Genomic DNA, 26,432 nt, shown 5'->3' with positions numbered 1-26,432 from the left:
ATTCGGCAGGCCATGCCATGCTGGGCACTTTCTTTTACGGTGGCTGAAAGTAGATTTAGACCTTGGACTGGCTCGGAGTATGTCTAAATTTTGGTGCAGATAATGAAACGCGATTTTGGTAGATTTGACTCAGAGAGATTCTGAGCTCTATTATATATGGTGGAAGTCATCATATTTTATTGCTAAATATGACAACAGCCTGCATGACAACCAGGGCAGATGCCCTGTGAGCCAGCATATTTTGGGGCCGATGCAGTGCTTTTTAATTATTATTTTCCTCCATTTTAGACTGGCCCACATTTTAGATGGACTAGTCCATTAATCCGTTTGTAATAAAGACAGCAAACTGAACCAACATCGATCTATTAGTGGCAGAACTATGTGTTAGGCATGTGTGGTCAGGAGTCAGGCCGGGCCGGGTCAGGCCGATGGGCTTAAGTCAAAATGCCAGGGCCGATTTTTTTTGTGCTAGTCCAGCTCTGTATACAACCATCGAAATCACTTTAAAAATCATTTCGCTAGTGTTGTGTCGCTCACGTACGTTTCGTTCAAAAATAACTAATCTTTTCAGTGAACATGAGTGTTTTCTCAGTTCATTTGAGCTCAGCCACGCTCATGTCGTCATTCTTCGCTAACGACCAATCAGCAGCCAGAGTCAAACACGGGCGAACGTACTCCCATGCTATTGGCGTTAGCCAACGCGGATCAGCGAGTGAACGTGTTGCTATTTCCGGTTCACGAACGTATGAGTGAACGAGTCAGTAAGTGAACGTGTTGCCAATTCCGGTTCAGCATAGACGACCGATTCAATGAACAAATCTTTTGAGGGGTTATTTTTAATGAACTGATTCTAAAGATTCAGTTCACTTAAAAGAACTGTCATGCCCATCACTGGTCACAGCAGAGTTATGCGAGAGGTGTCAAACACGTACACAAACGATCTAGGTGGTGGAAGGTGGTCTCCAAGCCATGTGCCCACTTCATAGCGATGATCTGTGATTGCTCTGGCCAGCTTTACTTCATTCACCTGTGAAGGTCTGCTTGCAGTTCCTTATAAAGGTAACTTGTGTGCATCGCTCTTCTCCATTGACTCAAAGAATGTGCAGTGAAGGTGTCGCAACAGCAAGTAACACACATGATTTGTTTGACAACAATGATACATTTATGAAGTGAAGAAAATTATCCATTTCAAATTGTGTGACATGTTATCTTATAAATTAAAGGCAATGTTAAAAAATGATGCTATTCTTTTGTAATCGATTTTATAAAATCTGTAATAATAATAATAATAATAATAATAAAACTGCAAACGTTGTTGTAGAGCAATTTGATAATTATTATATTAAATATTAAATCTTTTTTTCATGTGATTTAAGAACAACAAAATCATTGAGCTTACAATACAACTCTATTTCTTCTCTTCTTTCAGCCATTTCCAAAGTAGCAGAGACAATCTACCTTTGCTCATACTAAAAATGTTGACACTGTCAGCTTTGCTGTCTGTGCTTACTGCAACATGTCTTGCATTACGGTAATACTGTGTGTGTGAAGTGCTTTTTTTAATATTACTGTATTAAAAAAATCCCCCCCAAAATTCTAAACCTATATATATCGTGTAAGACATCATTCACTTTGGGTGAGATGGACGTCCTTCATGCAGTTAAGAGGAATCAGAATTGAGCGGAATTAGCTATATATGTGCCTGACAGGTATATAAGTTTATCACTTCTGATAGCTTTTTAACTGATTGTACATTCCAAAAATATGACACCAAACCGATAGCATTTCATGTTTTTCCTATCATGAATAAGTGATGCTAGCATGCACGCATGTACGGTGCAAGTCAGCGTTATAATAGTACTAAATTTTACGTTGTGTTAGTTTTTTTCTTTTCTTTTGACTTTTGTTTTGTTTTTATTCTGTTGCTTTTTCATTTGTTTTTAGAGCATGTTAGTATATATCTTTTTTTCACAAATGTTTTAGTTTAGCTTTTATAAGGTTCAGTGTTTAAAAAATATATATAATAAGCATTTGTCGAGTGCAAGATTTCTAAAGAAAAAAGGTCAGTATGTAAATTTTATGTAATAAAACAAAGTTAATTACAATTACTAAAAGTCTGTTCGACCTTCCTTCATCTGTACGCATTCCGTACAGTAATATCAGAATAATTACATTTCCAACTAGACTAAGTGCAATTTCTGCAGAAATTACATGGGAATGCTGGAAGCTGAATGCTAATAGCTTAAGGCTAAGCTAAGCTAAGGCTTATGAAGTGAATTGAAAGATAAATTATGAAAAAAAATTACAAAAATTTAATTGTAGTTGAAAGATAAATTAATAAAAAGAACACTTGAACCCGGGAGGCGTGAATTTTTGAAGCAAGTTGAAATTTATATGGAAAAGTGTTATCTCAAAGTACCCTCCATTCATTTAGATGGAAAACTGGAACTAATGATTGTCAGTTGGTATACATGCATATTTGCCATAGAGTCGGAGGTGGGATTCAAACCCGCAACCTGAGTAGTGTGGGTCCTGGTTTGCAGGGTTCCATGAATTTTCTGTAATAGGTAGAAGTATTGATTTTGTCCAGTTAATAGAATAGTCTGATAACTGTGAGAATTTAGTTATTAAGTTAAATACTTCCCCTAACGAAATAGCAGGCTTTTCTAAATAAAGTAAAATATCATCGGCATATAGATTAATTTTATGTTCTGTTACCCCAGAGTGAATTCCTTGAATCCTTCTTTCCTGGCGTATGGCTAATGCAAGCGGTTCAATAAATATTGCAAATAATAAAGGCGACAGTGGGCATCCCTGTCTTGTGCCTCTCTGTAGAGTAAAACTCTTAGATATAATCCCATTAGTAGTAACAGTAGCTTTAGGAGAATCATATAATACTGACACCCAGTGAATAAATGACTTCCCAAAGCCAAATTGATTTAAAACAGCAAAGAGGAAGGACCAGTTAACTTTATCAAAAGCTTTTTCTGCATCCAATGATATAATAACTATAATAATTTAGCATTCTTCTTAATAAGAACATTATTAATACCTTCACCCTTGCAGCAGCTTAATTGGGAAACATTCCTTCCAATGCAATGGACACATGAAAGTAAACCGTTTCAATATATGCATACTGTATATTATTGTATGCACTGGGATCATAGATGTGGAGGACCAAAAGTGCCAAAATAAAAAAATAAAAAATACTTCTTTTTTTATGACTAAAAGTGAAAATAAAAACGGATGTAAAAATATAATTTAAAAATTACATAAAAAAATATCAATGGAAAAAAACTATATACTGTATATATATATATATATATATATAATGCCGGATAAATACAGAGGGTTGTGTCAGGAAGGGCATCCGACGTAAAACTGAAAAATCAAATCAAACATGCGAATCAAATATGTGACTTCCATACCGGATCGTTAACAACGACCGCCTTCGGTGTTGTTGACCTACAGGGTGCCGGTGGAAACAGGACTACTGTTGGTCGAAAAAGGAGAGAAGGAAGGTGTGTTCGTAGGAAGAAAGAGAAGAGGAACACCAAGAGTCTGGGACTGAAAGTAGGGACTTTGAATGTTGGAACTATGACAGGAAAAGCTAGAGAGCTGGTTGACATGATGCAGAGGAGGAAAGTGGACATACTGTGTAGTCAGAAGACCAGGTGGTAAGGGAGCAAGGCTAGAAGTTCAGGAGCAGGGTTCAAGTTGTTCTATCATGGTGTATATAGGAAGAGAAATTGAGTAGGAGTTATCGTGAAGGAGGAGTTTGTTAGGAACGTCCTGGAGGTAAAAAGAAGCTAGGAATCGGAGGTGTGATGATCAATGTTGTTAGTGGGTATGCGCCACAGATAGGATGTGAGCTGGAGGAGAAGGAGAACTTTTGGTTGGACCTTGATAAAATGATGCAGAGCATCCCTAGAAGTGAGAGAGTTGTCATTGACGCAGACGTCAATTAAAATGTTGGTGCAGGAAACAGAGATAATGAGGAAGTGATGAGCAAGTCTGGTATCCAAGAGAGGAACGGAAAAGGACAGATGGTGGGTGACTTTGCAAAAAGAATGGAAATGGCTGTTGTGAATACTTTCTTCCAGAAGAGGCCTACAAGAGTGGAGGTAGGATTACACAGGTAGACTACATCTTGTGTAGACGGTGTAATCTGAAGGAGATCAGCGACTGCAAAATGGTAGTAGGTGAGAGTGTAGCGAGACAGCATAGGATGTGTGTAGGATGACTGGTGGTGAGGAAGACAAAGATGGCAAAGGCAGAGCAGAGGACGAAATGGTGGAAGCTGAAAAAGGAAGAGTGTCGTATGACTTTCAGGAAGGATTTGAGACAGATGACTGGACAACTACAGCAAATGTGATAAGGGAGAAAGGTAGAACAGTCGTTGGTGTGTCATCTGGAAGGAAAGGAGATCTGGAGACTTGGTGGTGGAAGTGGATCCAGAGAAAGGTTAGCTAAGAAGAAGTGGGACACTGAGAGGATTGAAGAAAGTAGACAGGAGTACATGGAAATGCAGCGTAAGGTGAAAGTAGAAGTGGCAAAGGCCAAACAAGGGGCTTATGGGGCTTGTATGCTAGGTTGGATAGTAAGGAGGGAGAGACTGATCTATACAGGTTGGCGAGGCAGAGAGACAGCGATAGGAAGGACGTGCAGCAGGTTAGGGTAATAAAGGATAGGGATGGAAGTGTGTTGACAGATGCCAGTAGTGTGATGGGAAGATGGAAAGAGTACTTTGAAGAGTTGATGAATGAGGAAAATTTGAGAGAACGAAGAGTAGAAGACGTGACTGTTGTGGACCAGCAAGTAGCAAAGATTAGTAAGGATGAAGTGAGAAGGGCATTAAAGAGGATGAAGAGTGGAAAGGCACTTGGTCCTGATGATATACATGATATATATAGTATGGAAGTGTCTAAGAGAGGTAGCAGTAGAATTTCTGACTGGGTTGTTCAACAGGATCTTAGATAGTGAGAAGATGCCTGAGGAATGGAGGAGAAGTGTGCTGGTGCCCATTTTAAGAACAAGGGAGTCTACAGAGGAATGAAGCTGATGAGCCACACAATGAAGCTATTGGGATAGAGTAGTGGAAGGTAGACTGAGGGCAAAGGTGATCATTTGTGAGCAGCAGTATGGTTTCATGCCAAAAAAGAGTACCACGGATGCAGTATTTGCTTTGAGGATGTTGATAGAGAAGTAAAGAGAAGGTCAGAAGGAGCTGCATTGTGTCTTTGTAGATCTGGAGAAAGCTTATGACTGGGTGCTCAGAGAGGAACAGTGGTTGTGTATGAGGAAGTCTGGAGTGGCAGAGAAGTATGTTCAAGTGGTGCAGGACATGTATGATGACTGTAAGACAGTGGTGAGGTGTGCTGTAGGTGTGACGTAGTGTTCGTATTGACGAGTTCAAAGTGGAGGTAGGCCTACATCAGGAATCAGCTCTGAGCCCCTTCTTATTCGCTATGGTAAAGGACAGGATGACAAGACAAGGTTAAACAAGAATCTCCATGGACTATGATGTTTGCTGATGACATTGTGATCTGTAGTGAGAGCAGGGAATAGGTGGAGGAGAAGCTAGAGGCGTGGAGGTTTGCTCTGGAAAGGAGGGGAATGAAGGTTAGCCGTAGCAAGACGGAGTATCTGTGTGTAAATGGGAGGGAGGATAGACCAAGAAGGTGGAGGAGTTTAAGTATTTAGGGTCTAGAGCAATGGAGAGTGTGGAAAAGAAGTGTAGAAGGTGTGCAGGCAGGCTGGAACGGGTGAAGAACAGTGTCAGGTGTGATGTGGGATAGAAGAGTTTCAGCTAAAATGAAAGGAAAGGTTTATAAAACTGTGGTGAGACGAGCGATGTTGTTTGGTCTGGAGACAATGCCACTGAGGAAAAGACAGGAGGCAGAGCTGGAGGTGGCAGAGATGAAGATGCTGAGGTTCTCTTTGGGAGTGACCAGGATGGATAGAATCAGGAATGAGTACATCAGATAAGCCGGACTGAGATGGTTCGGACATGTCCAGAGGAGAGATAGTGAGTATATTAACAAACCACAAATACCAGGCAGAAGGTCTTGAGGAAGACCAAAGAGGAGGTTTATGGATGTAGTTAAAGAGGATATGAAGGTAGTTGGTGTGAGAGCAGAGGATGCAGAGGACAGGCTTAGATGGAGGCAATCGATTAATCTGATTAATTTTAATTCAAGTGTATTACAAAAGCATTTTTTCACTGATTACTATATATTAACGAGTGCCAACTGGTCAACTGTGGTGAGACCAGCAATGTTGTTTGGTCTGGAGACCAGGATGGATAGAATCAGGAATGAGTACATCAGACGGACAGCACATGTTAGAGGCTTTGGACGTAAAGTCAGAGAGGCCAGACGGAGATGGTTTGGACATGTCCAGAGGAGAGATAGTCAGTATATTGGCAGAAGGATGCTGAGTTTCCAAATGCCAGGCAGAAGGTCTAGAGGAAGACCAAAGAGGAGGTTTATAGATGTAGTTAAAGAGGACATGAAGGTAGTTGGGGTGGAGCAGAGGAAGCAGAGGACAGACTTAGATGGAGGCAATCGATTAATCTGATTAATTTTAATTCAAGTGTATTACAAAAGCATTTTTTCACTGATTACTATATATTAACCAGTGATTGGTGTTTATTTCGTACTTTGTATTCGTATAGTGATTTAAAAAAAGGGGGGTTGACGTTGTACTATGTTACCGGTTTGGTCATTGTTTTCCAAAGTAAAAACAGATGTTTGCAAATGTCTTCTTTTGATTAAACACAGAAGATAATCCATCTTCTTTCATGAAGGACTAGAGAAATCAATCAACAATTACTGTTGATATGCTGAAATCAGAGGATTTGAACAATTTTGAATAAAAAAAAATGGCTCCAAATGATTACTTGATTATTAAAATAGTTGTCGATTAATTTGATAATTGATTACTGTCGATTAATTTTTACAGCTCTAGTTGAGTTTTTACTCAACTCTTGGTCTTTCTGTGTGGAGCATATATATATATATATATATATATATATATATATATACAAACCCAATTCCAAAAAGTTGTGAATAAATTGTGAATAAAAACTGAATGCAATTATGTGGAAGTGCCAAATTTTTATATATTTTTCAGAATAGAACATAGAGAACAGGTCAAAAGTTTAAACTGAATTTTTTTTATAATTTTAAGGGAAAACTGTTGATTTTAAATTTCATGGTGTCAACAAATCTAAGAAAAAGTTGGGACGAAGCCATTTTCACCACTGTGAGGCCTACAACAGTCTACAAACGTCTGGGGATCGAGGAGACAAGTTTCTCAAGTTTAGAAATAGGAATCCTGTCCCATTTTTGTCTAATACGCGTCTCTCTAACTGTTCAACTGTCTTGGGCTTTCTTTGTTGCACCTTACCCTTTATGATGCGCCAAATGTGCTCTATAAGTGAAAGAAGTGGACTGCAGGCTGGCCATTTCAATACTTGGATCCTTTTCCTATGTAGCCATGATGTTTTAATTGGTGCTGCATGTGGTCTGGCATTATCGTGTTGAGAAATGCAAGATCTACTCTGAAAGTGATGATGCCTGGATGGGAGCAAATGTTGCTCTCAAATCTGAATATACATTTCTGCATTGATGATGCCTTTCCAGATGTGGAAGCTGCCAATGCCACACGCACTCATGCAACCCTATACAATCACAGATGCAGGCTTATAAACTGAGTGCTGATAACAACTTGGGTTGTCCTTGTCCTCTTTAGTCAGTATGATATAGCGCTCTATTTTCACAGACAGGCACACATGCACTCGTAATAACGGCCGCATTTCAATTTTGATGCAGAGGAAAGTCTAGTCTACTGTGTTTAGGGCTGTGTTGCTTGAGTGACCAGACGCAGATTCCGTCCCAGCATCCCGTTTAGTTTAGTTTTTTAGTCTAGTCAACAAACCATTAGTTTGGGCTATTCACTAGAAATGGCTGGGATTAAATGAGTTCAAGGAGAACTCCCACAGACATCAGGTACACAATCACACACTGCTACTACTATATGCACACTACTAAATGAAAATGTGATTAATTGCACAAGTTTGCCGTTTTTGCGTCTTTGGTGGGAATAGGACATCAAAATGAAGTTACTGTGGAAATTGAGTAGGAGAAAATTGATACTTTTGCTTTCCCATTCAGGCTCATTGGTCGTGCCAGGCAAAACAACAGCTGAGGCTCGGCCTTCAGGAAAAAAAAGGTTTTAGCAAGGCTGATGAGCTTACTGTGTAATGGGGCTTCAACAGTGTGCAGCATTCACTGCGGAGGTAGGCGGCCCGGTTCAAGCTTGCCATATTTGGCGCTGGTTGCTAAGTGACCTAACAGGAAGAGCCCAGTGCCTTTTCCCATTTGTTCAAATGTGAAGTAGGCTAAAACTTGGCAATATGGATTTGTCACTGTTACAACGAAAGGCCCTTTCTTTTTGAGGAGGAAGTTTCCTCATACATGATCAGGGGTGCACATAAGTGGTGCGCATGGAATATTATGCTCAAGTTCAAGTCTGTCACCGTGCTTTTGCGCACTAGAATGTAGCTCAGTCAGTCTAGGCTATGTAGCTTCACTTGTGGCAGCCATGGCTCAGGGGTAGAGCCGGTCGTCCGGTAACCGGAAGGTCCGCTGTTCGATTCTCACTCTCTCCAAGTCATGTGTCTTTGGGCAAGACACTTCACACACATTGCATCCAGTGCCACTCACACTGGTGTATGGATGGTGCAAATGTTTGGTGGTGGTCGAAGGAGCCATAGGCGCACACTGGCAGCCACGCTTCTGTCAGTCCGCCCCAGAGCAGCTGTGGCTATGTATGAAGTTTTTTGCCACCAGTATGTGAATGTGTGAGTACGTATATCTATTTTGAAACGTCTTTGAGTGTCCAAATAAGTCTCCCTTTAAAAAATGATTCATGAGGTTAATAAGTAAAGTTTAAAATCAAGGGCTTTCTATGCATAAAAACTAGGGGTGTCAAAATGTGTGTGTTAATTTTAAGTTAATTTAAAGTTCCTTTAACGCCACTAATTTTTTTAACGTGCGATTAATGACTACCGCTTACTTGAAAAGCCTGTACTGGGAGAATTCCAGTCGCAACAAAGCAGACACGTCCACGTCAAAATTTTGCAGTAATAAATGTAATAATAATGCATATATTTGTGGAGACTGGGGTCAAGTTGTATTTTACAATTTAAAAAATTAGCAGAATTTCACAAGTTACTTCATGTTAAAGATTTGATAGCTCTTAATATGAAGAGAAAAATGCACTGAACTGTCACCAACATCTTACAAATGCAATTATGCCATCTAGTGGCAGATAATGACGTCAACACAAATCAATATCACACTTGTTTTGGTACAGTACAGTACTTTTTTTTTTAACTCAATTTTATTAATTATTATGAAATTACTGTATCAATGACTAAAATATGCAACCATCTTTCTATTAGTTATTTATTTTTTTCCACTTTTATGTTAACAAGAGGGATGAAAACTTCGGCGATTTTTTTTTTTTACATTTTATTGTACTGTACAATCAAAACAAATGTAAAATTTGCGATTAATCATGAGTTAACTATTGAAGTTGTGCGATTAATTGTGATTTACAAAATTTGTGCGCAAGAGAGAGAGAGAGAGAGCGAGAGGCCACCCCCCACTGCCCCAACCCCACACGGAATGACGTGAAACATAACGTGTTGAGGATTTTACTCTAATCAGAAGTGGCACAGTAATTGAGATAGAAGACTGCCTTTTTCTTGCCCATTACACCAGCAAACTCCCATTGAAATGAACGAAGGCGGCTTTCTTTTACGCACAGGATACATCATCACAATCACGTGACCAGGATAATGGCGTTCACCACGGTATGTTCTTATTTTGATACTTAATCGATTTAAAAGGAAATTCAAGGAATAAGATGCCAGAGATATTTGCACTTTTATTATTTATACACAATGCCTAATTCAATACTGGAAAATTTGTTATAAGTCTTGTATCGCTTTAAGAAGAATTGATGTTCCATAATTAATTAATATTGGATTGAATTGAAGCAAATCAAACCGTACTCTTGTTAATCAAAATTGAATCGATTGAGCAAATTAGAATCAATACCAATCCTTAATATATATGTTTTATATGTATTGTCGTTGCCCTGGATTGGCTGGCAACCAGTTCATGGTGTACCCCACCTACTGCCCAAAGCCAGCTGGGATAGGCTCCAGCGCCCCCCGCGACCCTTGTGAGGACTAAGCAGTCTAGAAAATGGATGGATGGATGGATGTATTGTCATTATTCCTGAGCACGGAGTAACCATGATGTCATTTTCAGTTGACAGCAAGTGGCAAAATGGCCGCTTCCAGACATGGATAAAAACAGGTGGAATTTGTTGCTTTAAATTATAGTCCCCCAAATGCAAAACTAATCAGAGCACTGCGTTTAGACTGTTGAGGCTGCATATAACATATTATTGTTAAGAAAATGTCTTGATTTACCTCCCCTTTAAAGTCCAGTGTGCAAAGTCAGGTCTTTCGTAAATGAAAGAAAACACTTTTAAAATCCTGTGAGCAGTTAATTTCAAGAAATCAGCAAGAAACAAAAACTAATATTTAGGCCTTTTGAGTTCTATTTTTTCATGAGTTTGTGGGAAAAAGATATTACAATAAGCGATTTATGGGGTTTTGAGTCGCTATAGGGCTATGAAAACGAAAATCAATTCAATATTGATTAATCAATATTTTTAAACCCAGCCTTAATTATTAACTATGAGTACATAATCTGTGATGACAGTGTATTCAATGGGAAAGTATACTAGAAAGTGTATAATATAACAGTATTTTAAATGTTTACGCAAAAGCATCTGCTACCACTGACTGAGTGACTCACAACCCACAGCTGTCCCAGTGTGTGTGTGCATGTGTGTATTGTGTGCATGTGTCTGTCTTGTCTAGTTTGATTGACTGTGCTGTGTTTTGTCTTTCACCCTCCACTAGCAGCCAGTTGTCTCATGTAGCCCAACATGACTTTCACTTTCAGTGGGAAAACAAGCGGTTACAGTTACAACAAATCAGATGAATATGAACAATAATTTATAAAGAGCCTCACTTGTACACAGAGACCACTTCCATGAAAATGTGTCTGATCTTATCTTGGCTGTACGATTCAGCTCTCTAAGCAACAGTTGATAAAGATGATTTGTAATTATCCCTATACTTCACTAGCCCTTATACATGAGCTTCCAGCTGCTATACAGTTACTTTGAATTCTTGAAAAGTAGAGCCGACCCGTACTTTTTAGAATGGTTTTCTCTAAGTGATACGTTTTAACTATATTCCAGAACTATTACCTATTTCACAATAGCGTTGTAATAACAAGCTGCAAACATATCCTAAATAAATCAAAACTAATATAGAAGGTCAAATTGTGCATCAGTTATCACACATACTGTATCAGTGTGTGTGTGATTTTGGCAGGTGCAAATTGTTCGACTTATTAAAGGTGCTTGAGCACTGTTTGTACAGTCTTTTTCCAGTGGAACTTTCACAACTCAGAAGAGGAACAGGTGGCCCATTTGGAAAAGCTATTTAGGAAATAATGGGGGGCGACAGCCTAAAATAATACAGTAACATCTTTATATGAAAAAAACATGTTTAACATTATCTTTAAATCCAGGTTCCTTTTCAAGCTAATAAAACATGACACATGACATTCATGTAGTTAAAAAATTGGTTCTCAAAAGTTGTCACCATTGTTGCAAATTTGCAACATTTTGAAGAAGTTAAAAATATAATAATTGTTTAAATAGCTCTAAAAACCCATGTATAGTATATTTTCAAACAGCATTTCAAATTAGTTTGATGTATCGCCTAAGCATATTGCTCACAACCTGCAGCCAGAGGCTAAGCTATGCTGTTTTTGTCTATGTTTATTAAATTAGTGGCTAAATTGTGAGGAAGTGACACTTCTTGTCACTTACCTAATATGTTCATGGGTGAGCAAAATGGGTCAGCAAACCACTTTTGAGTCCTATGTCATCTTTCACTTTTGTTGCTTTTGGTTTTGTTTAGATTTTAGTTGTCATGTTTTCCATGCAACCCTGGTGTCATTGTCTGTCTCAAATGTTCTTTTCCTCTCAGCTTGTTACAATGTTTACACAAAGCTCACAATGTCTTCAAAACAATGCATTTATATTTTATCTTTAAAGCAGCATTTTTTAAGTCTAATGACGCCACCTGATGTTGACCTATCCACCTCAATCATTTAGATTACTGTATACCTTTATTGTTAATCATGTACTTAAAGCATTACATTTGTTATCCAATTTAACACAAATACTTTCTGCTTATGTAGTGCATACAGTAGGCAAATACATTCACTTGACGGTAAAATGCTTTAATCAGTTTTTTTTGTTTTGTTGTTTTTTTAAGTGAAACTCTTTAGCCCATCATGTCTTTCACTCAATATGCAAACCCAGTCAGTTCAAGTCCAAACAATGAGTCATAAATACTGAGGGCATGCACATTAAAATTAAGGGTAAATTTAAAAAAACACCAATAGCAGGTTTACTTAAGTAACAAGAACACCCCACCTGGGGCTGGGGACATCACTTTTTTTCTTATGAATAATTATGTAACAAGTTTGGCCATGCCGACCAAAACAAAGTCTTATACACAACAGTGTGAATAAATGCAAACCACAATGATGACCACAATTTGGTGTTTATAGCACAACTATTCATTCATTAAGCTTTTATGTCCTGCACAGCAAGAACGAGGGAAGATTTTAAAATCGAATACAGGTTATACTAATGTGGACATAATATGCTATATTATCACAATCATGTTGGTGTATCATGTAGGTGTTTTATCTCTCTCTCTCTCTCTCTCTCTCTCTCTCTCTCTCTCTCTCTCTCTCTCTCTCTCTCGCTCTCTCTCTGTAAAAAGAATCACAACAAACTGTATGACATGAAACATTTGGAACTAAGATAAACCAAGTACAAACTTGAGTGTCTGTGTGACGATACGTTTGGCGATTAGTCTAAAAACAAATCCAGATAAAGAAATAAAATTACCTTTTCTATGAAAGAATATCGATCCCGTCCTGCTTCATGAGTCCGTCTTTTAATGCCGATTCTGGTGTCCTCTGTGAAACAATGACAAATCCTAAACGATGGGGTGATTAGACACGACTTTAAAATACTCCCTCGTAAGCAAAAAGTAAGCGAGTTTTTTGGGGGGGATATATCGAGGACCTTTCCTGCACCCAACACTTGCTTGCCGTTGATATGACGTCACTAGTTTCTTAGCCACTGAGAGACTCTCTCCTTCTGGGAGAAAAATATTATTTATGTGCGGCCACAGAAGAAAACAAAACTAAACAAAAGTATAATTACTGAGTGGTCTGAGTTTAAAAACAATATTAGTTTACATGGCATCTACAGTTTCAGCTTTCGTTAGTATAAATTTATCTTAAATTCTCTAAGTCAAAAATTGTGTTGGTATGAGGACAATTAAAACTACATACAACCTCCTTCGTCAAGAATCTAACGCAAGATATCTTTCCATCTTAGTTTGTTTGCTGGAATCCGACCACTACCACGTATAAATCAAATTATTTCTTTGTATAGGATTTTGCATTATCAGCTGTCTATCAAGTACAAAACAGAGTTGTTGGTCTTCTTGTTGGCTCTTCTGCCACCCTCTGGTAGACTCATTTAGTGCATCTTCTGAAAATGTACGATATATATATATATATATATATATATATATATATATATATATATATATATATATATATATATATATATATATATATATATATATATATGATTTGGGATACATTTTGTCTACACACTAAAATGAAAATGTTCACACAATTGCCAATGTTTACACACAAGGAGCAAAACACGTCCAGAGTTGCATAACAATAGACACAGACTCAGCTTCACACTTTTTGCAAAACATTACACACAGTGATTTGCACACACAACACACATTTTCATACTTTAGGATTTGTGAGGTCACTTCCTTCCTTCCTACCAAGTGTGGAAACACACATGGGCTTAATGGAAAAAACTTCATGCAGTCAACGGTAGTAAGAAAAACTACTATTTTGTTCAGATTTTTATGGTTGAGTGATATGTTACTGGAGCTGAGTATGGTAAGAAATGCATATTTTCAGTCTGCAATTTGTGTATTTTGTAGTCCTTTTGCAACAGGTTCCATGTAGAAGGGTCAAAGAAGATAAAAGTGCGGGTAAATGGAATGGTTAGAAACAAAATGTCATTTGAGCGCAAACCGTAAGAACTAACACTTTTCTGTGTGATGAAGTTGCAAATGTAAAAGGGCAGTAGTCCAATAATGGCCTTGTAGATAAAGATGTAACAGTGAGCCAACCTCTTGGTAGCCAATGGAGGCTATCCCACTCAAGAGTACAGTACATAATGATGGGGCTACTTTACTAATAAACCTCAGAAAAGCATGGAACACCAAATCAATCTTTGTCAGACATTGAGCTTAAGTATTCATATAAAACAAGTCTCCATAATCTAAGGTGGATAAAAAAAAGTTGCTGTGACAAGTCATTTTTAACCTTACAAGAAAAACAAAATTTATTTCTGAAGAAAAAGTTTGTGAGTGTGCCAATATCTTGTGTTATCTAAATTACCCTTTACATAAAAATACCTGTCAAAAAAGTCTAGCACATAGGTAGTCCCTAAAATAGGGTTTTTTACAAATGTGTTTTATATTGGTCACAGTAGTGTGTAACTGACAGCAATAATGTCTCATCATTTCAGACTGTTTGTGAGATGGCAAAAAACAGCATTTTTGTAATATTTACAAATATGTGTATGTTTTTAATATAAGTGTGTATGTTGTGACTGAAGTGTGTCATTTTGCAAACAGTGTAGGAGTTATACAAATTTAGTGTGGTGTTTGGATAATTGTGGCAATATTTTGAAAAAAAAAAGGAGCCCAGTTTTCAAAATTGTGGGTAAACAGTTGAAAAAAACTATTCAGGTTTGTTGTTGTTGTTTTTTTTATGTACTGGTAGTACAGTATTTTTATTTGTCTATTTTCTGGGCTTACAGTGTTGGGACACATTTTGTTGTGATTGTGTATAGACTGATTATGGTTTTATGAAGAGAAATAAATGTTTTAGTGGGATTTTAGAGTGTAACATTGCTCTTGTGTTTGATTAATTTACCATGTTGTATGTTTGCACTTTCTTTGTGTACTTCGTTTACAGTAGCCTGACTGCTAAAAGTTTTTAAAGTTAAACACAGCAGTGGTTCAAACAGAGTTAAACCTTATGAAACGGATGTATTTCATATGGGAGCATAAAATGGTTTGTGTACATGTGTTTATAGTTTTTACAACAGTGATTCATTTTGCATAGGATGAGAGATGTTCTGCATCTTGTGTGCATGGTTGGGCTAATTGCGTGTAGTGTTTTTAAAATCTGAGCCCCATTTTTATTTTGTGCTTAAGCAATCGTAAAAAAAAATGTGAGCACAAGATCAACAAGAAACACTAGATCAATTGAGATGCTACAAGGAAATGAAAAGGATAAGCGGTTCAGATAATGGATGGATGGATCTTCCTTCCTTCAGTAAATTGTATGAGTTGTTTTTTTGTGTTTTTAGTGCATACTGTGTGGATTAGAAAACCTTAAGATTCATACTATGAAATTAAACTGATATATTTTAATGATTTGGTGTATATAAGGTGTGTTTTACGCTCATGAAAATTGACCAAGGTGATAAAATCTTGCATAATAACAGTTTCACATAATCATTGATTCATCTTTCAATCACTTATAGTATTGAGGCTCTATACCACTTAAACAAAGTTCACTTTTTTTAAGATCAAATGGTTTTCAGCCATCTGCCAAGTGGGGGAAAACGACAACAGTTAAGAAAGTTGCAAAAAATTGCAACTGTACGTTGTCGTGCCCACTTTTTTGATGTCCTACCCTGCCACATGAGTAGGAAACATTGAAATGTTTTGTCGGCAACAACTGGTGTATCCACAATGTGTAATGTAACCGTTATAGAAAGTGGACTAAGCAATCAGTAAACAAAACGCTGGTTAGTTTGTATTGAAAGGGGTGCCCACAATTCAAGCAAAAGATCGTGGGGTGTAGGAATAAGGTGATTATTAAATATTATTTTCCTAGTTTTTCTTGCTATCCTTGTTTTTCTTGCTATCACATATATATAAAATGATGAACTGAACATGTTATAGTTGGAATGTGTTTGAACGAGAAATGTAAAAGTAGATGGAGTAAAAACAGTGGAATAAAAAAACGAACGTTTAGTTCGAAATAGACGAACGATTCGATGAACGAATCTTTTGAACGGTTATTTTTAATTAACTGATTCTAAAGATTCTGTTCACTTAAAAGAACTGTCATGCCCATCACTACTTTGGTGACGAACCCCCCCACCCTCCCCCCAATATAGGAGTTTAGAGAAAGTCAATTGTCAACTCAGGTTCAGAGGTTCAGAATAAGAGAAAAAAAGAAAAAATAAGAGAATATTGAATCTAGTTGAAACCAATTTGCCAATCCCTTGCGAAATCGATAATACGGACAAAGTACATGTGTTATGATATGTAGTGGGGGTGGGGCTACGGGTGGTCAAGTGGTTACCGTCACTTGCCTTCGACGCAGGTTGACGTGAGTTTGCTTCTGGCCTGGGAGACCATATATATGTGGGTGAGTGCACCCAAAAAAAAAAAAATGAAGTGGAGGTGGGTGTTTTCTTATGAAGATGTGGGGTGGATTATTATTGTTAACTTGTTTTCCCGAAATCAAAAACAAAACAAAAAAGGAAAACGAAATGATCCGTCGATAAATCGATAAATTGGCTTCAAAATAAAACCACCAACGCCATACACAGATTGTTGTTATTTTCAAGTACATTTATTGAAGCGTATTATTTTAAATTAACAAAATATTCGTTTTACTTTTACTTTTTTCCCCCCCTTTATAAGACAAATTTTAAAGCGAACAGTCACATTTTACGCAGTGTTACGCATATCAGTTAGCTTTTATTTTGAAAAAACAAACCCCTTACTGGAAGTCTTGCTCTTGCTGTGACCGCGGAACAACTTGATAGCATTGGCAAGTTTCCTCCTCCAATCATGGAATCGAGCTCCTGTGAAGAGGATATGGTATAATCGACTACACTACGGTCGAGTTTGAACTGGAAAGTACTTCGTCGATCAGGTTATTTATTCCATAGAATTGATTAATCCGGAAACGACTCCGTCGTCGCAGTTAGCTGTGGAACATAGAACGACGTCTTGAGAAATTATTACGGCGTGGGAGTACTGTATGTGGCTATTATGACAAATTAGCAAATCGCTTTGGCAGCCAAACTGAGAATGGAGTTGACCACAAGACGAAAGTGACATTTAATCCCCTTGAACAATGCCAGCAGAGGTGCAAAGTGTGTCATTGCAAATTTGGTAAGACACCACTATTGCCCTCCGGAGATGTTGGAGATACACGTCAGCACCTCTCCAGACAACGGCAGCATTCATACACCAACACTCCATTTACCACAGCTTTAAATTCTTAATACAGCCATGCATTTGAAATCAAGAAGACAGTGGACAACCGTCCTATTTGGTGTCATTCTCGGATTCACAGCGTGTTCGTGGTTGATTGTACCCCAAGTTCTGGAGAGGAAACGTAATGAATCCCCCCTGTGTTCGTTAAAAAGTGAGGATGCAGTCGGAAAAATATCGGGAAACCTCGCCGACTCTGCGGCTGTGGACGGCCGGGGCAGTCACGTTTTCAAACAAGAGGAGAACAGACCATACAGTCGGGTGAACAGTAGTGGAGACAACGGGAGGCTCTCGAGCCAGCCGAAGCATTTCCTCTTTGTGGGCGTGATGACGGCGAAGAAGTATCTGGCTTCCCGAGCCGTGGCCGCCTACAATACCTGGGCGCGTTCGATTCCCGGAAAAGTGGAGTTCTTCTCGAGTGCTGGCTCCAACAACGTGGACGTTCCCCTTCCTATCCCGGTTATTTCACTTCCAGGCGTAGACGATTCTTATCCGCCACAGAAGAAGTCATTTATGATGCTGAAATACATCCATGATCATTACCTGGATAAATACCAGTGGTTCATGCGAGCAGACGATGACGTGTATATAAGAGGTAATTATGCTTCTATGTTTAGTTTTTTGTTTTTTTAACAAACAAACGAACTGTAGTTTGTGTTTGTATTACAGGTAAATACAGCTTTTTGTACCACACACCCACCTCAAATCCAAAAGCAAATCAACTTTCCATTGGACTAAAAATGTTTAGTTAAAGATGCAACCATTCTTCAGTGCAAAGCATGTTACTAGAAACAAAAATAATATCAGCTGATAATGGTAAACAAGTTTTGATACAGCGACTGAGACTGTATGTAACCCCATCAAAAGATGATTGTGTGGTCTGATCAGTGATCACATTGCTTATATAGAGGAGCTGTATTAATTGAGGTATAAAATAAGCTGTCTTAAGAAAAAATTGAGATATGGAAAAGATGCACTATGAAGTGAAAAAAATAAAAATAAACTCTCCTTATTATGTTAGGTATTTGCATTTGCGTCTAACTTACTGTAAGTGCTCACACATTTGTTCATAAACTACATGACTACAACTTACAAGTATGTTGTTTTCATAATTTTCTTCTTCTACTTACCTTCTTCACCCTGTTTAGGTGAGAAGCTGGAGTTGTTTCTGCGTTCTCTGAATAGCAGTAAGCCTCTTTACCTTGGACAGACTGGCCTCGGCATGGCAGAGGAATTGGGCAGACTAGCACTTGAACCCGGGGAAAACTTCTGCATGGGCGGGCCTGGTATGATCTTTAGCAGGGAGGTGTTACGCAGGATGATACCACACATTGGTACTTGTCTCAGGGAGCTGTACACAACCCATGAGGATGTGGAAGTGGGCCGGTGTGTGCGACGCTTTGGAGGGACACAGTGTGTGTGGTCATATGAGGTATACTGATTGAGTTATTGAACTGCTTCTCTCCAGCTTCTCAGGTTCATTTAACATTGGTCGTGAGCCCTGAGCAACTGTGATGATGTAATTGTCAGTCAACAGCAAGTGGCAAAATGGCTGCCCCCTGAGATGGATAAAAACGTTAATTTTTTGCTGCTTAACTATTATTCCACAAACACGATATTAACCAGAATAACATATTTAGACTAGTGGGGCTGCATAAAACATGTTAATTTAAAACAAAAATATTTGGGTTAACTTCCCTTTTAAAATTCAAAGATTACAATTTTGAATAGCAGCAAGCCCAGTGGCCACTCATGAAAGTTAGTTGCCCAACCCCGCAGACTGCGTAACAGTTCAATCTCGCACAATCGGATCCTGGATTTTGGTTAACCTCCAATTTGTTCAGATTTAAAATACTCTCTAAATATAAAATGTTATTACATTTATTCCTAGATCAAACAATAGCTGTCAATATCTTTAACTGCAAAGGAAAATATTTACATGACCAGTTATACAAGTTTGAAAGGGAGATTCATTCAACATTGCTGCAGAAAAACAAACATACACTTTTTTTGTCTTTTGTTTTAACCGTTTTTTTTAAAACATTTCCTAACTTGGTTTATAAACCTTCAATTAGGAGTATTGGCTTCAGACAAATTCAAACCCACTCGAGGCAACTCTGAGCTGAACGTCTTAATGAGAAGAATTGCAGACCCTGTTAGACACTTTAAAAAAATCAATTATTAGTTGTAAAACAACACAAACCACGTTTAAGTACTGAAATTTTAAAAATATAGTTATGTATGATTGTTGCAACATCTGGTTACATAATTGTTACCTATGGTAACAAAACGTTCTAAAGAAAATTGCATGGCTGTGATTGAGATACGAATGAAGCAGACTACATTATGTTTATACTGGTAGCTTTACAGGGGGTCCTCGGACTACGACGGAGTTCAGTTTTTATGGCGGTGATGTAACCCAAATTTTCTGGAAGTTGGAATGGGCCGTAGTCAATAAATAACCTATGCTGCCTAACACAGTAGTTAAGTTATACAATAATGACAGTTATACTTATCAATATCCAATATTTGGATAAACCCAACTCCTTGTCCATAAATATAAAAAAAATCAAATGAAAAAACATTAAGATCAGTGGTGACTGAGGTTGCCTTCTGGTGCCACATGGCACTGTGCAAACTAGTTCAAACACCCCGTTTATAACCTCGCATGTCATAATTACAGTCAGCTGCTTAACGCAGAAAATTAAATTTTGAATCCCTACTGCACACACCCTTCTTCATGTACACAATGCACACATGACGTCACGTCCGCAGACAGGTTGGGAAATTCAAACCCGAATCTTGTCTGAAAACTATTGGCGAGGGGCTTGCAGGAGTACCCATTGTGAACAGCTAAGGTGTTACTCTACTAATTAGACAATGTTTCAGTCATAAATCAAATAAAAAGGCCATTGTAAAGATATTTTAGACAAATTGTTACAAAGAGCAGCTTTAAGGTCATAAGTGTAAGGCAGTCAAATGACAAACAGTAAGTACGGTCTTAATGAGCAGCCTTCTTGTGCTGTGTGATAATGACTGTTTATATGCAGTCAATATCAAGGTTAAGGTCAAAATTTTGGATTCTGAAACATTCGGGATAACATGTTTATATGTCTGAGCGGTCAGAGTTACAGTACTTCCGCATCCATATTCCGATTTAAACTGCGATGCACGGACAATGTCATTCCACAAATAGGCATCATTTCCATTTTTTACTTTCGCCGTAAAGAGACAAAAATAATGTGAAAACGCCACGGAGAAATTAATGCTTTCAAGTTAGGCTTGTTTAGCGAACGGCAGCGTAAGATGGCTGCTGCACATACAAATAGTTCAGACTAAGATTCCTTGCAAATAGACTATGTGCAAAACACAAACCAAAGATCTGTTCAAAAGAGCTACCCAGATACGCGTTTATGTGACCAAATATTAGGGTTAGAAAAGGCTAGGGCTGTTCGATTATGAAGAAAATATTAATCACGATTATTTTGGTAATAATTGAAATCACGATTAGGATAATCATTTATTGCAAAACAAGAAAATGTTTAAACCTAATCATTATTAAGATAACTCAAATTTTTTGAAACACTATAATTATGCAAGTTCCTTTTGGAGAAAACAAAATGTATTAGTTATTTTAAAATTTATAAAAAGGTGAAATTTATTAATTTAAACAACTCAAAATTAGTATTAATCTTTTTCTTTTCTCTTTTTACAGTTATGCTGATTTTGTAATTGTAGAGTGTAATCATTGAAATTGTAATTGATTTTCGATTAATTGCACACATCCCTAGGCCTAACCCAGGGATCATGACTCTTCAGGTTTTTAAAAAACCCAAATAAGAGCATATTCAGGTTTTTGCGTGTTTACATGGCCTTTCAAAACCCCAAAGAGGTAATGACTTCAAGTAAACAAAGCCAATGTATTGTTGCTGCACAGTGATCGTAACTTCAAAATGTCAAATGTCAGGACCGTCTTAAAATGTGGACCCTCCCGGTCTAGACAGACAAATTCTTATAATTTGAGACTTCTTTTCACAGATGCAGCAGTTATTCTACGAGAATTACGAACACAAGAAAGGTTTCATCGATGAGCTCCACAATAGCAAAATCCACAATGCCATCACACTACATCCCAACAAATGGCCTGCTTACCAGTACAGACTCCATAACTACATGTTGACCCGGGAGATCTCAAGACTTCGCTACCAAACCATTTTGCTGCATCGGGAAGGCCTGACTATGACTCACCTGAGTGACACAGAAATGTTGTGGGAGGACCAGCAGCTGGGAGGACCACCGTCCTACATGCGCTATCAGCCCAGTGACCGAAATGACGTTATTGAGTGGGATTTCCTGACGGGCCGCCATATTTATTCTGCTGTTGAAAACAAGATGCCCCGTCAAAACCTTGTCAACTCTCTTCGGACTGCATTAGAAGATATTATACTTCAGGTCATGGAAATGATTAATGAAAATTCCAAATCTCGTGGACGAGTAATAGATTTCAAAGAGATTCAATATGGCTATTACAGGGTGGATCCAATGCATGGGGCAGAATACATCTTAGACTTGCTGCTTCTGTACAAAAAACACAAAGGCCGTAAAATAACTGTTCCTGTGAGGCGTCACGCATACCTTCAGCAGTCCTTTAGTCGACCTTTCTTTCAGGAAACTGAAGAGATAAATGTGGCTGACCTTGTGACTGCAATCAACTCCGAATCCCAGTCCCTGTCGTTTCTCCCCAACTCTCTTAAGTTCTTGTCTCGTTTCCAGTTCTATGAGTCAACCAGGGAAATATGGGAGAAAAGCCAAAGGAAAGTTAACATCCTGGTTCCCCTGTCTGGTCGCTATGACACCTTTGTGCGCTTTATGGAGAACTTTGAAAAAGTGTGTTTGATACCCAAACAAAATGTTAAACTCTCTGTGATTCTGGTAGACAATGAGAGCAATGAGGACAAAGGAAAGCATATTCACTTAATCAAAGATTACAATAGGAAATATCCCAAAGCCGATCTGTCAGTGATTCCCATGACTGGAAACTTTTCCCGAGGGTTTGCTCTCGAGCTGGGCTCCTCGCTGTCTGATAATGACACTCTGCTCTTTTTTTGTGATGTTGATCTTATCTTTAATGCAGATGCCCTGCAACGCTGCAGAGATAACACTGTTCAAGGGAGCCAGATCTATTTTCCGATCATATTTAGTCAGTACAACCCTAAAATTGTGTACGCTGAAAAGGCCCCAAGAGAAAACAATTTTGTTCTCACCAAGAAAAGTGGCTTTTGGCGTGTGTATGGCTTTGGAATAGCCTGTATCTTCAAGAGTGATCTGTTAAAAGCTGGGGGGTTTGACACTTCCATTCTGGGCTGGGGTTTGGAAGATGTAGACCTTTACACAAAAGTTATTAACTCCGGTTTAAAAGTGTTGCGAAGTCAGGAGCCAGGAATTATACATATTTATCACCCGGTCCATTGCAACTCGAGCCTTGATCAGAAGCAACTCAAAATGTGCCTTGGCTCAAAAGCAAGTACTTTTGCTTCAACAATGCAGTTAGCAGAACTGTGGATGGAAAAACATATAGAAGGAGTGTATAATAAAACTTTATCCTGACATTCCCGCCTATGTGCATTCCACCATACAAGTTTACCTAATTTCTAGAACATAGTCAGCAAATGGACTATACTGTATATTGTCTGCATTGGTTTTGGCGGTACAGTACAGTATTCTCTGGACAATGAGTCCAAAGCCAGAGGTGGCAAATCCAGGTCCAGAAAGCAAAAACTCTGCCACAGTTTGACTTTAGCTCTTATCGCTAATTGTTCCCATTGTTGTGCTAACTAGCAGGTAAAGAGGGGCTGAAGCTAAACTGTGGCAGGGTTTTTACTTTCTGGACCTGGATTTGCCACCTCTGCAAAAAACCTGGTCAGTATTTTCTTCAAAACAAATTCAAAAGAAAGACATTTAAAAGAAGCAAACTAGTTGCAGTCACAAGCAACAATGAATGCAATACGTAAAAAGGAAGGACTTCAGCATGGTTAAATTCAATTTAATTCCAGATCCTTTCCAAATGAATATTATTTTGTGCATTAACTTTTTTACAGTTGGGATTTACTGTGGGCAGACAATGTTGATGGCCTGGTGTTCAAAATCTGTTTCAATGATTCATACTTTTGTGGGTTTACCTCTATACCAGGTTTATTTTAAGTTCTTTACAAGCACCTATTTAAAAACAATTTCAAAAAGTGTTTGTCAATATATATATATTTTTTTTAAATATGGTATGAGTGATATGAAAGTGGTATTGTGTCAGTGAGTCAATTATATAATTAGCAGTGATACGCCTAGATTTATTGTGACTCCCAATTTATTTTTCAGGTTGTAGTAGTACAATTATCACTAATAGTAGTGCAGATTTCAACTCCCCTCTTCGTTCATAGTATATACCATGCATGTATGTAGTGTATATATGTATATGTCTATATACAGTATGTTCAGTATATTCATGTGCAGTATACATGCACACATATACAGTATATATACAAGTGTATATATGTATATTGTATATGTACCTGTATGTACATATGTGTATATATGTATATAATGCAATATATATGCAGTACATTTCACAGAGCAGCTCAGGGAACATACTAGTACTAGTTTCTGCCTGGCCGTGTCGGTGGATGACTGGTTCTTGCTGCCGTGCTCAGGTCAAGAGACATGCCCAAGCCTGTAGTGCTGGTACGCATGGCTGAGATGGGTTTTGTAATAAAGTGGAGCTCATTCAAGACAGAGGATGACTTTTCTAGCTATTGAGGCATTGTTTATTTTGATTGCATCCTATATATAGCCATTGTTGCGGGCTTTTATTGGCTTTCATACGTTCACCACAGGTGTTAAGAGATTTCTGGTTATTACATCCAAAATGCTTCCAATAGATACTTATACTGTATACAGTACAGTTACAAATGTTTGCATTTGCCCGTGCACAGAAACAACACTATCTAGGATTTGCCACACATTCCACATCAGGGGAATGGAATGTTTAAATAGGGACCGCCAGCAGCCGTTTCTTTTTCTTGAAAATGAAATGTACAAGTTACTTTTTTTTTTACTGTGACACTGTCATATCATTTATAGCTTACATTAAAGAATAAAAGTGATTTGAACAAAGGTCAATGTACACACACACACATATGCATATATATATATATTCATTGGATTGGTATGATACTTTGTTAATTATTTACTGGACAATGTGTTCAGTATGAGTTTGAAAGCATGCAAAGAGGAACTGAATCTCTCAAACACAGCCCACTTAAACCCAGTGCTCATTGTCAACTAAATTATTATTTTTTTCATCCAATATATCAAAATTCTTGAAATCATGTCTCATGCCTTTACAAAGGCATTGGTGACTATAATCTCCTGTGTTGCTGAAATACAGTTGTGTCTGCAACACACCATGTTTACAGTAACTAACAGTAACAGCAGAAGTGGGTAGAGTACGGTACCCAAAATTGTACTCAACTTAGTACTGTTACTTAACTCAAGTAAAAGCAAAAAGTAGTCCTCTAAATAATTACTTCAGTAGATAAGTATTCAGTAAAAGGACAACTCAAGTACTGAGTAACTTTGGAGTTTGTATGTTTAAAAATTGTTTTTAATCATTGCAAAAATAAAATATGTATGTGCAAATTCAGCCATTGTAGAATGTAACTTTTAACAAAAACTATCTTCATAATACATACATATAAAAAATTATGAAAAACAATGGAATTAGTCATTTTTGCTTTCTTCGTTGGAAATTCAGGAGAACTTTGCTTTCTGTGGTCTTCTATTAAATCAGTGTACTCCTTCAGCTTGTTGGGGTGGATCTCTGTTGACAGGAAAAACACAAAAAACAAAACCTAAATTACACTGCAACCATAAGTGTATGTGTGGGAAAGAGTCTACAGCATGCACTTCAAAACCAAAAGATGAACATTTGACAGCTTGGCTATGACCATAAACCTAGCATATGTGCAGCCAAACTGCAGTGGCCATGAGATGCAAATCACACACACACAAAACAGCAAATAAAAAAACACAAAATAAAGAAAGAAGTAGCCTGCAACTTAAAAAACAAACAAAAACGATTGAACATTTCAAAACAAAAAAACTAATCACAACAGCATATCAAAACCCACAAAAACAAAAGACTAAACAGCAGCAGATCAAAAATCACAAAAACAAATAACAACAAAAAAGTAAAAGCTACACCAAAACCAAAAAACACATTAACATATGACCAAAAGTGGTTGGCAGGTGGGGTGATTGCAGCCGCAATTTTTAATTTTGGCAGTTTTGGTCCTCGTAAAATGTTGATGCATTGCATCATTTGTTCCTTGCGTTGTGGGCGATTTTTACTAATGTGGAGTTGTGTGAGATAAAAAACAAAAAACAAGCAAACAAAAAGAAAAAAAGGAAAATAAACTGGCTCAATTCAGAAAGTGTCAAGGGGAAATCATTGCCTCGTTCGAGTGTTCCCTACTCCACATATGTCCACACATCCGCTGTCATATTTCCCCAGACCTATCTAATCACTAACACAACACACACGTTCATCACTATTTATTTGTTTGGGAAAAAATATTTAGATATTTTTTTCCAAACAAATAAACCCCTTTTCGAATCAATTCGGTGCTTCACAAAAGCTTTGACCATCACAAGTTTCTGTTTTACTACCCAAAATGTTCAACAGAACAAAGCAAATCTAATCCTTCCCCGATTATTACCCCTGATTTAGCTATTTTCTTCAGGTTTCCGCCACTCGCCAGTCCATCGACTGACTTACACTCCACCACAG

General features: G+C 37.8%; 2 protein-coding genes across 3 annotated transcripts in view; one reads left to right on the top strand and one right to left on the bottom strand.

Moving 5' to 3' along the window:
- The window catches only part of megf10 (multiple EGF-like-domains 10), a 110,101-nt gene extending 96,813 nt beyond the window's left edge, over positions 1-13,288 (bottom strand). The window contains exon 1 of the mRNA XM_086096299.1: positions 13,087-13,288. The gene's annotated coding sequence lies outside the window, so the exon portion shown is untranslated. The remainder of the gene's footprint in view (positions 1-13,086) is intronic.
- A 3,822-nt stretch (positions 13,289-17,110) lies between these two features.
- Positions 17,111-26,062, top strand: LOC147162328 (chondroitin sulfate synthase 3-like). 2 transcript variants are annotated; one of them, XR_015097296.1, is made up of 4 exons: positions 17,111-18,185; positions 18,739-19,022; positions 21,629-23,314; positions 23,481-26,062. XR_015097296.1 is itself a non-coding variant. In XM_086097343.1 (3 exons), exons 1-3 carry the CDS (start codon positions 17,609-17,611, stop codon positions 23,195-23,197), a joined length of 2,430 nt encoding a protein of 809 aa, XP_085953469.1. In that variant the 5' UTR covers positions 17,111-17,608; the 3' UTR covers positions 23,198-26,062. The 2 variants fall into 2 exon arrangements, 1 of the variants encoding a protein (XP_085953469.1); XM_086097343.1 differs by having other exon boundaries at positions 21,629-26,062.
- The last annotated feature ends 370 nt before the right edge of the window (positions 26,063-26,432 follow it).

Source organism: Leptonotus elevatus, chromosome 15 (genome assembly GCF_054856555.1).
Source record: "Leptonotus elevatus isolate MCC_2025b chromosome 15, RoL_Lele_1.0, whole genome shotgun sequence".
NCBI classification, from domain to species: domain Eukaryota; kingdom Metazoa; phylum Chordata; class Actinopteri; order Syngnathiformes; family Syngnathidae; genus Leptonotus; species Leptonotus elevatus.
The sequence above is the reverse complement of the archived record's forward strand: the minus strand, read 5'-3'. Positions and strand labels throughout refer to the sequence as shown.

What these genes read in the sequence shown, in the direction of transcription:
- LOC147162328 (XM_086097343.1), top strand. Translation starts at nt 17,609, where the DNA reads ATGCATTTGAAATCAAGAAGACAGTGGACAACCGTCCTATTTGGTGTC. An exon ending in CGATGACGTGTATATAAGAG is followed by an intron (nt 18,186 to 18,738) that starts GTAATTATGCTT and finishes CACCCTGTTTAG; the next exon opens with GTGAGAAGCTGGAGTTGTTT. An exon ending in AGTGTGTGTGGTCATATGAG is followed by an intron (nt 19,023 to 21,628) that starts GTATACTGATTG and finishes TTCTTTTCACAG; the next exon opens with ATGCAGCAGTTATTCTACGA.